A 12,108-nucleotide genomic window follows, 5' to 3' on the forward strand; every position below is an offset into this window, starting at 1 on the left:
TCAACACTACCTGACACAATCTTCTTTTGACTGGTCTCAAGTCCGCAGCTTGTCTAGGTCATCTGATTCAGCGTTCCTCCTCATCAAAGCCTTAAGGTTAGGAGAGGTCAGCATCGACCTTTCAAGGCAGAGATCGGGCACGAGAATACAGCACCAAATACCTAGTCCGTAAGCTTCCCAGTCAAAAGGTCTTTGTTGGTCTTTAGATAAAAGTCTCTAGACAAGTACAAGATAAAGGGTAGTGTCTAAGGCGACAGACTTGAAAACCAATGGCGACTCAAACCTGCCGGCAGAAAAAAAAAAGGTAGAAAAGAAGGGGACTGAAACAGGTGGGAAGCAGGTAAGCCCAGGAGTTCAGTTTTCAGTTGCAATGACTTCCCCCTATGGCGAGAAACAGGCCTCAACCGGAAAGTCTTCTGCCCAAGCCTACCTATGGTGAAGTCTGTTCGTCGTGGTCGATACCGAGAAACCAAGTTCAGAATGCACAAACAACCCCTCAGTCACATCGTGAGATGGACTTTGCAGGAATGAAGTGGGAACGTGTTCGATCACGTGATACGAGCTGTTAAGCAGTGCACTGACCATCTGAAAATGCCAAATTATACTGCCAACAGTTCAACTCGGCTTACCGATCTTGCAGTAAATACATATATGCCACACAGGAGTCGACAAAGGAGGCTTGCAAGAAGTGAGTAAGTGCAACTAGCGACTGCTGGTTACACCCATCATGTCACGTCATCTCTTGTTATCATAGATAGAAATGTGAGCAAGACAGTATATTGTTAATCACACAAACTAGCAGGATATACATGTTCCCTTTCCAACCTGCGCAATCAGCAAGACTGTCTTGCCCGATGATTAAGCTGACATGGCAGCCCTCGCTGGGCAACCATATCTCATCAAAACAGAGGGGTATCTCAGAAACCAACGCTCCCATAAACATCAGCAAACGCTACAACTCATTCCTTGTCCATAGAAGCCAGGAACATCCATCCAAGCCACTGATCAACGAAGTGCCTATTAGAGCACTTGCGCGAAGCGCAGAAGCCTGGGCCCAACTGCCGGGCTCGCCCGGGGGTTTGCCGCGGCAATCTGGCGACGGGTGTGTCGTAGTCTCGTGCTGACGCAGGAGAGTAGCCTCGCGCTGTCGCTGAAGCCTTGCGGCTTTGGCGTGGTACTGAGACGGCTCTGTTGCGGTCTCAAGCCATGGAGACTTGAGTAAGGGTAGTAGGCCTCATACATAACGAGGCCAAAGAGGATCTGGACAAGGCCACCAGCAAGTGCTCGGGCTTCCAGTGAAGTGCCAATCTTGCCAAAAACTGCCACAATCAGTACTGCAGACAATAGTGCCTGTGTCATGGACAGCTGATCGACAAGAGCGCGGCATGCGATTACTACATGATCGCCGACCATGGCCTCAATCGCGCTCTGCACTCCAGTCACCTTCGTGAGCGAAGACCGGGAGCTGAGCGGCGCAGACGTGCCACGACTAATCGCCGACGATGTGCTGGCAACCCGCGCGCCACGTTCTGGCGTGGCCGTGGTCTCGCCAACGCTCTCACCAGAAATTGTCGCCGTGGTAGTCGCGTAATAAGACTGCTCCTCGAACAGTGTCGAGAAGCGATCTGAAGAAGCAATGGTGGGTAGCGGTACTTGGCTGGGCACTGCTCGAACCGGAGACGCGTTGACGCTTCCGCCTTGTGCGATTGCTAGTGACGTGTTGGAACTATTGGCCAGCGCAGCGCGGGCAGAGGAAGTCAGTCTCGTAGTAACGTCGCTGGCGGACTGGTGCGATAGGGCTCCATCATGACTGCCATATGTCACCAGCGGTGATTGTGCTGACCGGCTTCGGCAGGCATCTGGACGGATGGTGGAGGAGGCGCCAAGGTTCTGTTCCACTGTCAGCGTGAACATTGAAGTTAGGCAGTCAGAAGTGCGCACCAGCGAGACATTTTCAATCTCTGAAAATGAGGGGAGTGCTCTTCCACCTGATGGTAAGATATGCCCATGATCCACATATGCAGTTTCGAGGAGTTGCGGTGATGTCAAGGCGCCGGAACCAGCTGTGCTGACCGCAGCTCTTTGGGCCAGGTTGCCTGTCTCGGCATCGTGTAGGCTTACAGGCCGGCGATCTTGGGTCAAGCTTGGGCGCAAAGACGAAGCCTGACCAAAGTTGGAGGCACCAATTTCGTTGACCAAAGCAGAGTCGTCGTCCAAGAAGCTCGGCTCAGGGGAGTACAAGCTGAAATCGACGTAGTTGTTGGCCGGTCCTGAAGCATCCAGGTATGGTAGCGTCGGTGGACGTAGTGCGGCATTCTCGAACGAATCGGCGACAGAGACAGTTTGGAGGATGTCGCGGTTGGCTTGTAGTTGATCGAAAATGGCGGAGGGCGTCGCGGGCGAACGGCTTGACTGTGGAGAGAGATGGCCCGCGGGGTCGAAGAAGAAGTCGTAGTCGAAGGGGGTGACATTGACGGCCTCGTCGTCGTACCGTACGAAGGACTCCCAGGATTCGGAAAAGTCGAAAGATGTGTCGGCAACCTCAAGAGCAGGTAAGATCGGCTCAGTAAACAAGGACGGAGATATGTTATGCTGCGATTGTCGGTCTTTGACAGTACTAGTACCTGGTGCAGTCGAGGTTCTGGCTTTCTTCGCTGGCCGAGCTGGGGTGGCGGGTTGCGCCTGCGCAGCTGCGGTACGCTTCTTGTGGCTTGGGTCGCACCGGACCTTCTTCTTCTTGCAAGCATCACAGGCCTTGATGATGCGCATGAGGTGTGCGTGATCCCGTTGCTCCTTCGTCTTGCAGCCGCGAGAAGCAGAATTGGTGACATCGCGGCCATCCTTGGTCATGATCTTCATTCCTGGGAGATGAGAGAAGTCGCTGGCTTGTGACTTGGCGGCAGCAGAAGCACTCTTCTTTGTGATCTTTGTGGGCTTCGTCTCCTGGGCTACCGAAGTAGGAGTTGACACGGACACAGTGCTTGGCGTCGAATGGGACCAGCTCCAGTCCGAAATGACAGGGGAAACGAAGTTGGAGTCGTAGCCGGAATCCTGCACGGGGCTAGACCCGGCAGACGCTGCCTGTGTCACGACGGGATAATATTTAAAGGTTTCTCCTGTAAGTTGGGAGTACTCAAAGAAGTCCATCGAAACGGTGGCCCTCTTCTCTTTGATGGAGGCGGGTCCAGGAAAATAGGCATTGATGAGGTCGTCAAGTTGCTGGGTACCCAAAGCAGGGTAGAACTGCAGGGAGGCGCCAAGGAACGGTTGGCAGATTGAGAAGCCCTGGAGAGCGCCGACGGAGTTGTTGCGAGACATGGCCGCCATTTGATTGACGGCGGAAGCTACGGACAGGAAGCGGCGAAACGTGGACGATATTGTGATGGACAATCAAGTCCTTGAGATAGAGGTCGGTTCTTTATTGCAGAGCTGGCTGAATCGATTCGTCTGAGAGATTGTAAGCCTCTACGGTATGGTTCTTGCAGCCCGTCCCTGCCGGGCATCTAATTCAAACCATCCCAGTTCCCCGCGTGCAATGGCTTGGCACTACCTAGGTAGGGGGGTATCCGCCGGCCGGTGTGTGGGGGGGTTCGGGCCAGGCAGACATGACCGGAAAGACTTGCGTACCTGGAACAAATTCGATGCGGCAAGAGACTCTTACGTTTTTGACGATAGAAGCTTCAGAGCGTGTTACTGTAGGATCGTCTTTTGACTCAGATGGATGAGATAGGGTATTGATAATTTCCAGTGGGAAGGGAGGTAAGCCTGAGGAAGGGGGAAGGTCTCCAACTTAGGAGTAGCTTCAGCGAGTCTATCACTCGGCGTATCAAAGTCGACGAAGAGAGTAGCGAGAAAAGGAAGAAGTGGAAAGGCTTGGGCGGGATGGACGGGCGGGAGTCATGGAAGGTATTTCAGGTTGAGGCAGCTCATGTGCACAGCAGCATCGTCTGGTACCTTGTATACCCGGCAAGGCGCAGCCTGTCCGTGGTTTTGATTGAACTCGTCGGCGAGATGAAAATGGACTAGCGCCCTCGCGACGCCGTTTCGTAGCACAGCCAATCATAGCCGTAAATTGAGGCCGAAGGATCCATTAGAAATTCTCTAATTGGTTGCCCAGACCCACCTCCAGCGCGCCAGACATCAGATTTTCGGCGACCGAATTGGCTCTCGTCACGTGACTGTGAGTCAGCCTCGAAGCCAATAGCGGCCGCTCCTGGACGTTCGCACCAGCCATGCAGCTTTAGGCGGGGGCGGGCTAAAATGCTGCAATGCTGACAGGCGACTTTTGGGATACGTACCGCGTCCATGCAAGAACATTGTTCTGACTACTTTCGATGCCTTTTCTGAATGTCAGCAAGATGCCACACCCTGCACTATCGTTCTTTCGTCTTTCAAACCCCCTGCTCGTAAACCACGCCCTAGACTCACAGCGATCTGGTTTCCAGCTCAAATCATGGAAAGGACCGAAGGAAAGCAGGATACTGGAAGACTACGGCTTGCAATACAGCAAATGCTTAGGTGTAGCGGGCATCAACAGTCCTCCTTTGCACTGCGCGCACTTTTTGGGACAAGACAGGAGCTGCCCAGGCTGATGTCAGCTAGGTCGTTGGTTCCCACATTACAGGCCTATTCCACCGCGTCACCGGTCTTTATGACTATGATGAGTGTTATGTTCTTCCCGAGCGCTTCTCTCGTTGCCCAGAAAAGAGGATTCGCAATTTGAAGGTCTGGCCCTCCCAGTCGCAATCGTGAACTTCACGAGGCAATATTAAGAAAGATGACTCTGCCGCGCGTTGAGCCCACCCGCCAGCCGAAGGTCTAGATATACGCAGGCTGCAAGGGGCACGAACATAATAGAGGTTCTCTATTGACCTCATTACTACTATATTCTCTATAGGTTTCAATTACTATTATCATTACTACAAAATATACTGTCCCATTGTTAATGTTGCCCTTCTTACCCTCGTCACCATGCCTATCCTCATCGTCCTCATTGCTGAGCTAGTAGCGAAGGGATGGTTGACGGTGTCGAAATCGACTAAGCCTGACAGAGTAGTACGTTCAACAGACAAAGGTGTGTTCAGTTCCAAACCTAAGACTGCATCTGTCCGAGTTCTACGTTAGGATAGAAGGCGCCTGACCAAGTTGTTTCTGTCGGGACCCTCGCATGTTGGGGATGAAAGAACCTTTAATAGGGCGTTCGCTGAACTCCTGAGCCTTCGTAGCTGTTTGGAAGCTGAACTAGGCATTTCGCAGTTCAAGTGTTCATTCGTTTGATCGTTCACGCCTTCGTACCTCCAGTGGGCCGAGTTCTTCGAGGTTTCTATACCGGGTAGTATGGTGCGATCGTAGCTGCTCAATCGCAAGGAAGGTTCCGTCCCAGTTTTCACAGCTACCTTGACATCCCTATGATTCTTCTTGACCTGTCTCCCAATAGCCAAGGGCATATCTTGCTAACTAAGACGAGTGGTGATTCTGTAGGGACGCAGCCCCGCGCCTGTCGATCCCTGGAACGAAAGGCAGTGGGCCTAGTTGCCATGTTGCACTGAAGTAGCAAGTAGAGATGTGGCTGAAATTAACGGGGTTTTCACCTTGCGGTTGTGATACCGGAACGTCACCATGAGGATAGCCACTTTGCCAGGTGAACTTGTCGATTCCTAACATGGAGCGTAGCTTGGGTGGGGGCTCGCACCTTTCTGGTCTGTTGAAAGCGGTGGCTCAAAGTGTAAGACTGAACTTAGAGGCTGAAGCCGGCCACCCCTTCCCAAGCCTACCATGGCTGCCTAAGTTGCGAACCATGATGTCGAGAGCAACTGAGAACGGCCGACAAACGACGCTTCGAGTGCGAGGTGGGAAAGTAACAATGCCTCGTTAGCTTGCACATGGCAAAGTTGCAATCCTTGGAGAGAGAGCAGTCAAACCAAATTAAGACGCTGACAGTGAATTGGACTCGTATGCAGGCTGTATTGCGTTGATATCATTCTATCCATGAATTTTCCGTCAAGACCGTACGCTGTCGGCGGTGTAGGCTCGGTTGGAATATCAGTCCGCATTCAGCGCTATTTCTACTTAGCCAGGCCTTGCACACCCCAACAGATCGTATGCTTCTCTGCTCCACGGTCCGCCATTCGCTTTGGAGAATCCTGGTAAATGTACGGTAGACGTGTCCGCCTCTTCGGGACCGGTATCCTTGTCCGAGTCGGGCTTTGACGCAGTGACACTGGGGGGTGTCAAGCTCGAGTTTGCTGAAATGAAAGATTGTGGGACGGCACCGGCGGCGTCAGATTTTGTAGCCGCCTTACGCCCTCTGGTAGCCGGGTTGACGAGTCGAGCTCCTTTCGTTGATTTCGGTACTTCACTTTGTAAGATGTTGATTCCTTCGTTGTTTGAGAATCTGGGTGCCCTTTCATTTTTTAGTTTGTTGACCTCCTGGAAGAAGCCCAACTCTGGCTCAGAAGATTGGTCACGCGATAGCGATTGTCTTTGGTCAAATGAACCAATTATCTCCTTGCTCTTAACGCTCCTCCGGCCAAGAGATGCCAGTCGAGGCCCAACATGAACACTCCAGGCTTCTGTATCCTGATGCGCATCACGCATAGACTGGCCCCCTTGCCCCCGAGAGTGTCGACAGACCATACCTGCGTCGGGCAAGGTCGTCGTATCCATGTCGCGAGATGTCTGCAGCCACTGGTTGTCATTCTGGCCCTCACACCGTTGCTGCAGCCCATCATTCCCATCGCCACTCCTACTTAAGTCGATCGACATTCTATCATTGCGCCGTGTCGTCTGATCTTTTGCAGTGACTGGAAGGTCATCACCTTGTTCGATATTAGGACTGCAACTGACTCTGGGAATGACCAATGAAGTATCTTTACACGCCACCGTCATTCTGTCCGTTGTCGCATCAAGTTCCGACATTCTGTCATAGTCGGCGGGGCTTCTTGATGTAGCTCTGTTTGACATGTTTGATACCATCAACAAGCCGCGCTTCTGCCTGGACTTGATTCGTAGCTTTGCTTTGGGCTCGTCTGGGGTATCAGGTTGGATAGCAATTGTGGAAACAACATCGCACTTTGTCCACTCGCCTTCTCTGACTGCATCCTCGGTGGATCGTTGTGATGGTTTTGAATCCGTGCTGCTCTTGCCAGAGCAGAGGCCGCTGTGATGGGCCTTTTTGTTCTTGGGCTTCTGGGTTTCGCGCAGGGACGGCGCCATATCGCCTGTCATTGTCGACGCTAAGAAAGAAACCTCGTCTATAGTGAAACGATCTGGTTTTTGAGATTGGGTGCCCTTCTCCCGTGGATGCTCTGTTGATATGGGAAACTCGTCGGAGCTGCGGGGCAATTGATCAACCCGCTGTACTGGGTCTGCTTGCGACACTTCGCAGGGTTTCACGACTGCGATAGCTTTGGTCTTGCGAATTCCGCTGGGCTGACCAGAAGCAGCCTGATGTTTTTGGAATGCCCTGGTGCTGGAGGTCTTCGAAGGCGTATGCGCATCAATCGTGAGATCCACCGCAGCAGGCAACGGTTCATGGGCAATGTTTGCTGCTCGGACGGGGCGAGCAGAACGACTTCCTTCGTTGATGGGTGTTATCAGTGGCTGGCTGCGGATGGATGCACTAGCCGACCACGATGATAGAGTCAAGGTGGTGCCGAAAAGATTCTGAGCATAGCCAGACTTGCTCGGAGGCGACACGTCCCTCTTCCTCCTCTTTGCTGGCCTCGCGTCCTCGTCCTGGGAGCTTGGAGCCTGGGCCGCTATGCGATCCTCGTAGGGAGATGTGGTAGGTATTGCCGCTCTTCCTTGCGGTCCACGCGGGGTGTTGAAAACATCGGCCAAGTGGCGTTGCTTGAAGTGGGGATGCGGTTGTTGCTGTGCTTGGTGTTGTTGTTGCCGCCGCCGCCGCCGCCGCTGCTGCTGCTGCTGCTGCTGCTGCTGTTGTTGTTGTAGGGGAAGCAGCGAAGGACGAGCAGCAGAGAGGGGTGAGCTGGCAGCAGAGAAGTGAGAATGACGCTGCTCCACGTCTCGAGCTCTCTTGTCGAGGAGGTCGGTAAGATCCTGGTCTTTGGTGCCAATGCATTCAGCGACCTGTACAATGACGGCGCCGCGTTCCAGGTTGAACTCCTCGCCCTCGCCGAATGCGAAGTCCTCGTTCCAGTGCATGTCGCCGATGAAGTTGCCCCTCTCATCATACACCATGATGCGTTTGTTAAAGGTGTGGAACTTGAGGCGACCATCTTGCCAACGCTTTTGCTTGCGCTTCAGATCATGGGTGAATAGGCAGATGAACTCGTGGACCGGAGCAGAGGCCGGTAGACCCGAGGGCTGGCTATGACGTTTGATAAGAGGCATCCTGGTCGCCATATCCGTGATTGGAACATGGTTGTCTTTACGGCGAATACTGAGTGTTGGGCCGTGATGAGAAGTGACGGGGCCTAGGAAACATAGGTAGGACGCGACGCGACATGAGACGGCAGATAGGCACGCCAGGTCAGGTGACCCAGAGTGCCTACCCACCAAACGTAGGTAAACCTTACCGTAGGTACCTAGGTGTGCCTTGCGGCTGAATGTACTCTGTAAGGTGCCAGGGTAATACACACGGCACCCAGGCGCACTAAGGAACCTTAAGACGAACATGGCCGCCCCGCAAGGGCCTTCCTGTGCTCGCTACTCCATGCAGCTCTAAGGGAGAAGAGGAACCCTGAGATTTGCGATGCGCCAGGACCATAAATCTGGCTGACGGCAAACATAAAGTCCCATCTTGTTCCGGTCGCAGCGCCCTTGAAGGAGGTGGCTGGACTCATTTTATGAAAGTGTCTTGTCAGGGTGGAAATCCATCACCTGGGCAAGCCTCAAACCGCCCAGGACCGTACTTGTGCCGGCTGCCGGGCAGGGCCTGCTAAGCACCCCCTCAGGGCAGAGGGTTGGGACGCTACGTTATTTTTGGTTGGCTTCCGCGCCTGACAAGGTTCCAAGGCTGGCTCACACCGCCGGGGGTTGCGTAAACATCCTTCCTCAGCTCCAAGTCTTGTTGGTTGATGCATCTTCATACCTGATACCTTACCTAGCAAAGTACGGATGTTCATCTGTTGGACGTAAGGCACGCCGTGCCCGTGCGATTACGCTCTAGACAATCTCAACCGAGCTGCTGCTCTGCTGGGTGTCCGCTTGTCCCTGCCCCTGTCCCTGTTCCTGTGGCCTGTCCTCTCCCCATGTCCCGCCCACCTTCACTTCACCTCAGTGTCACTGTCAGGTCCGGGTAGGCATCGTATCGCACGGCAAACTCCTCAAATATTATTCAACGTCCCCTCCTTCAAACCCCTCTACCTCAATTTATACACCGCCGCCGTCGCACCACCGCCTGTGCGCGACACCCACGCGCTTCCCCGACTACAGCTGCGCCCGTGTTGTTGTTTGCTCCTGCTCCTACTCCTCCTGCCATACTGCAGGTGGTGCTGGCTTGAGAGACAAGCACCAGACCAACTCATATGTTCATTCCTACGTGTGAAATACCCCGCCTGATCACATCTACCCTCTCGCTCCCGTCCTCCTCGCTCCCCCGAGCAAAATGCAGTCCATGCATAGACAATTCGGAAAGCTCATGAACAAGAGCCCTGGTGACAACGCCAAAATCGCTGCAATTCTTCATGACTACGAAGACGCAGACAATCTGCTGGGGAAGGTACTCTTGCCACCATGTTTTTCATTCATATTCGTCACACTGACATACAGACGCCAACTGCCTCACAAAAACTTCATTGCCCTCCTCTTTGGCCACCCAGTCAACTAACGTCTTGTCACCGGGCTACAGATCATCGAAAATACCAAGCAGCTTCGTGACTCTTGGGTGGCTGTCGGAACTACTCAGTGGGCCATCGTCAAAGAATACGAAGGGTTGTACGATCCCATTGTCGGTGCTACCGAAGGTCATGGCCGACCTAGCATTGCTACCCCTCAACAGCAACTCGACCGAACTTTCAAGCTCCGTGAAGCTTACTCTGATCTCAAAGACGAGTTGATTGAAGAAGTCGCAGCCATCGACGCCCAAGTCATCCGTCCTGCTACCGAGGCCCGCGACTATCTGCAACCCATCCGGAAGACCATTAAGAAGCGTGAGAACAAGAGGCTTGATTATGAAAAAGCAGAGGACAAGGTGAAGAAGCTACAGAAGAAGACTGGAAGAACGCCCAAGGAGGATGCAGCGCTGTCCAAAGCAGAGTTCGACATGTCTTGTGCTTCGGAGGTGAGCTACCTCATGACCAAACTTGCACAGGCGATGTCACAACCACTAATAATTTACTCTTGCAGGAGTTCAATGTCGCAGATACCCACCTTCGCGAAGCTCTCCCGCCCATTGTCGAAGCCACTTTCACATTGATCCCCCACCTTCTGGCATCCCATGTTTGCATACAAAACAGGCTTCTTGGCTTGTACTACACAGTACTGCACAATTACTGTGAGGACCACGATTTTCCGTCTCCACCGCCTCCAATGGAGCAGGTGGTTTCGACGTGGTCCTCTGCGTTCATGCCCATTAGGAAGGAAGTAGAATCCATAAGCTGCATAGCCCACGGCAGGGCCTGGCGTCAACCCAACCCAACATCGTCAGCTCGCAGTCCTCACTCGCGGACCCCATCAGGCATGACGTCGAGCGGCGAGGCCACCACGCCCACACCTCGAATTGTGCGAATTCCTTCATCTAATTCGGTTGGGCGGCCTGCGCCCCCTCGCGACCCGTCTCCTCAGCCGAGTCCCCAGCCAAGGAGCACAAGTGCATCCCGTGTTCAGCTCGGCTTGCCAACTGACTTCACAACGGCCACAGCACTTGGAAGCCCTCAAGGTGCCTCTCGAGTATCACCGGCATACACGACTTCCAAATCAGAACACTTTGGTCACCAGTCAGGAATTTCGGCAGGCAATGGTAGCATCGCTGCAGGCAAGAAGAAACCACCGCCACCGCCGCCGGCTAAGCGAGTTCAGGTGCCCGATGATTTCGTAGTGGCACAGTATGATTTTGCCGGTGGTCCGGGCGACTTGAGTTTTAGGGAAGGGGATAGGATTAAAATTGTCAAGAAGACGCAGACCGATCAAGATTGGTGGATTGGGGAACTTGGGGGAATTAAGGGCAGCTTTCCTGCCAACTACTGCAAGGCGGCTTGAGGGACTATGTCTTACGTTTCATGTCAAAACATGCCTACCTGGTAGTTGAACGAAAATGCCAATAGCCATGTTTCCTCCGATATCTTGTTGATTAAGAGAACTTGCGACTGCTGAGGCTGCGCGATGCATGTCATCTGGACAGATCGTGCCCATTGGGTATATCTGAAATGGTCCTGGATGGCATCTACGGAACGATGTAGTAATTGCTCAACTGGCTTTCTTATTCCGAGGGTAGACTTACCTATCATGTTGGCGCCTACATTTGTATTTGGAGAACGACTACTTTTCCTTTACAGCGCTCTACTAACGTCGCCGTTCTGAGACTACTATTGTCGTTGTTATCGTCGCCGTCATTCGTGATATGAGTATATGTACAGAGGTAACGTATCAGGCACAGGAAATTTAGGACGTCTCCGTGTTTAATCAAATTGACCCCGCAACTAAGGGAATGAAGTGGTAGAGGAGCAAGCGCAAAGTCAACTCACACGTGGCTGGTGGCAAGTTGAAAACCACGCACCTCGGATCTTGTGTTGTGTCAGTGTCTAATTATAATGCCCGTCTATCCTTTCTGTACAAGATAACCAACCACCAACTCCAAATAGGAATGTGCACAAAGGCACACTGCCCAAACATGATACGAATGAAGCAATATAGGCCACACCCGCGATGAAGACCAACTTGGTCTGATGCAAGCCCAGCTGTACCTAGCAACCATGAGGGTATCATAAACCATGAAACGATCGTGTCCGGCCACGCTATTCGCCTTTGACTTTTCCACTGTTTTTTTTTTCTTCTTTTTTTTTTTTTGGCGACGCCATCTGCTCTTCCGGTCCGACGTGGACTTTCTGCCCTCCGATCGGCTGTTCGCCACTTAAAAAGCCTGAGGACCTGTCTCCACTGCCGGAGAAGTCGCCCCTTCCCTACGAATGCGCTCCTCTTCTGCCC

The 12,108-nt window shown here is 53.0% G+C and overlaps 3 protein-coding genes across 3 annotated transcripts; 1 reads left to right on the top strand and 2 right to left on the bottom strand.

Moving 5' to 3' along the window:
• Window positions 1-1,020: 1,020 nt before the first annotated feature.
• Window positions 1,021-3,327, bottom strand: CGGC5_v011239 (uncharacterized protein; the record flags this gene model as incomplete). The annotated part of the gene is made up of 2 exons (XM_032032938.1): window positions 1,021-1,890; window positions 1,942-3,327. 2 exons carry the CDS (start codon window positions 3,325-3,327, stop codon window positions 1,021-1,023), a joined length of 2,256 nt encoding a protein of 751 aa, XP_031888059.1.
• A 3,418-nt stretch (window positions 3,328-6,745) lies between these two features.
• Window positions 6,746-8,355, bottom strand: CGGC5_v011240 (Uncharacterized protein; the record flags this gene model as incomplete). The annotated part of the gene is made up of 2 exons (XM_032032937.1): window positions 6,746-6,766; window positions 6,847-8,355. 2 exons carry the CDS (start codon window positions 8,353-8,355, stop codon window positions 6,746-6,748), a joined length of 1,530 nt encoding a protein of 509 aa, XP_031888058.1.
• A 1,216-nt stretch (window positions 8,356-9,571) lies between these two features.
• On the top strand, window positions 9,572-11,163 carry CGGC5_v011241 (Regulator of cytoskeleton and endocytosis; the record flags this gene model as incomplete). Its single annotated transcript, XM_032032936.1, has 3 exons — window positions 9,572-9,685; window positions 9,815-10,246; window positions 10,312-11,163. 3 exons carry the CDS (start codon window positions 9,572-9,574, stop codon window positions 11,161-11,163), a joined length of 1,398 nt encoding a protein of 465 aa, XP_031888005.1.
• Window positions 11,164-12,108: the final 945 nt, after the last annotated feature.

The sequence above is a fragment of the Colletotrichum fructicola genome (assembly GCF_000319635.2).
Source record: "Colletotrichum fructicola Nara gc5 chromosome Unknown KSG_Nara_v1_contig06, whole genome shotgun sequence".
Classification (NCBI taxonomy): domain Eukaryota; kingdom Fungi; phylum Ascomycota; class Sordariomycetes; order Glomerellales; family Glomerellaceae; genus Colletotrichum; species Colletotrichum fructicola.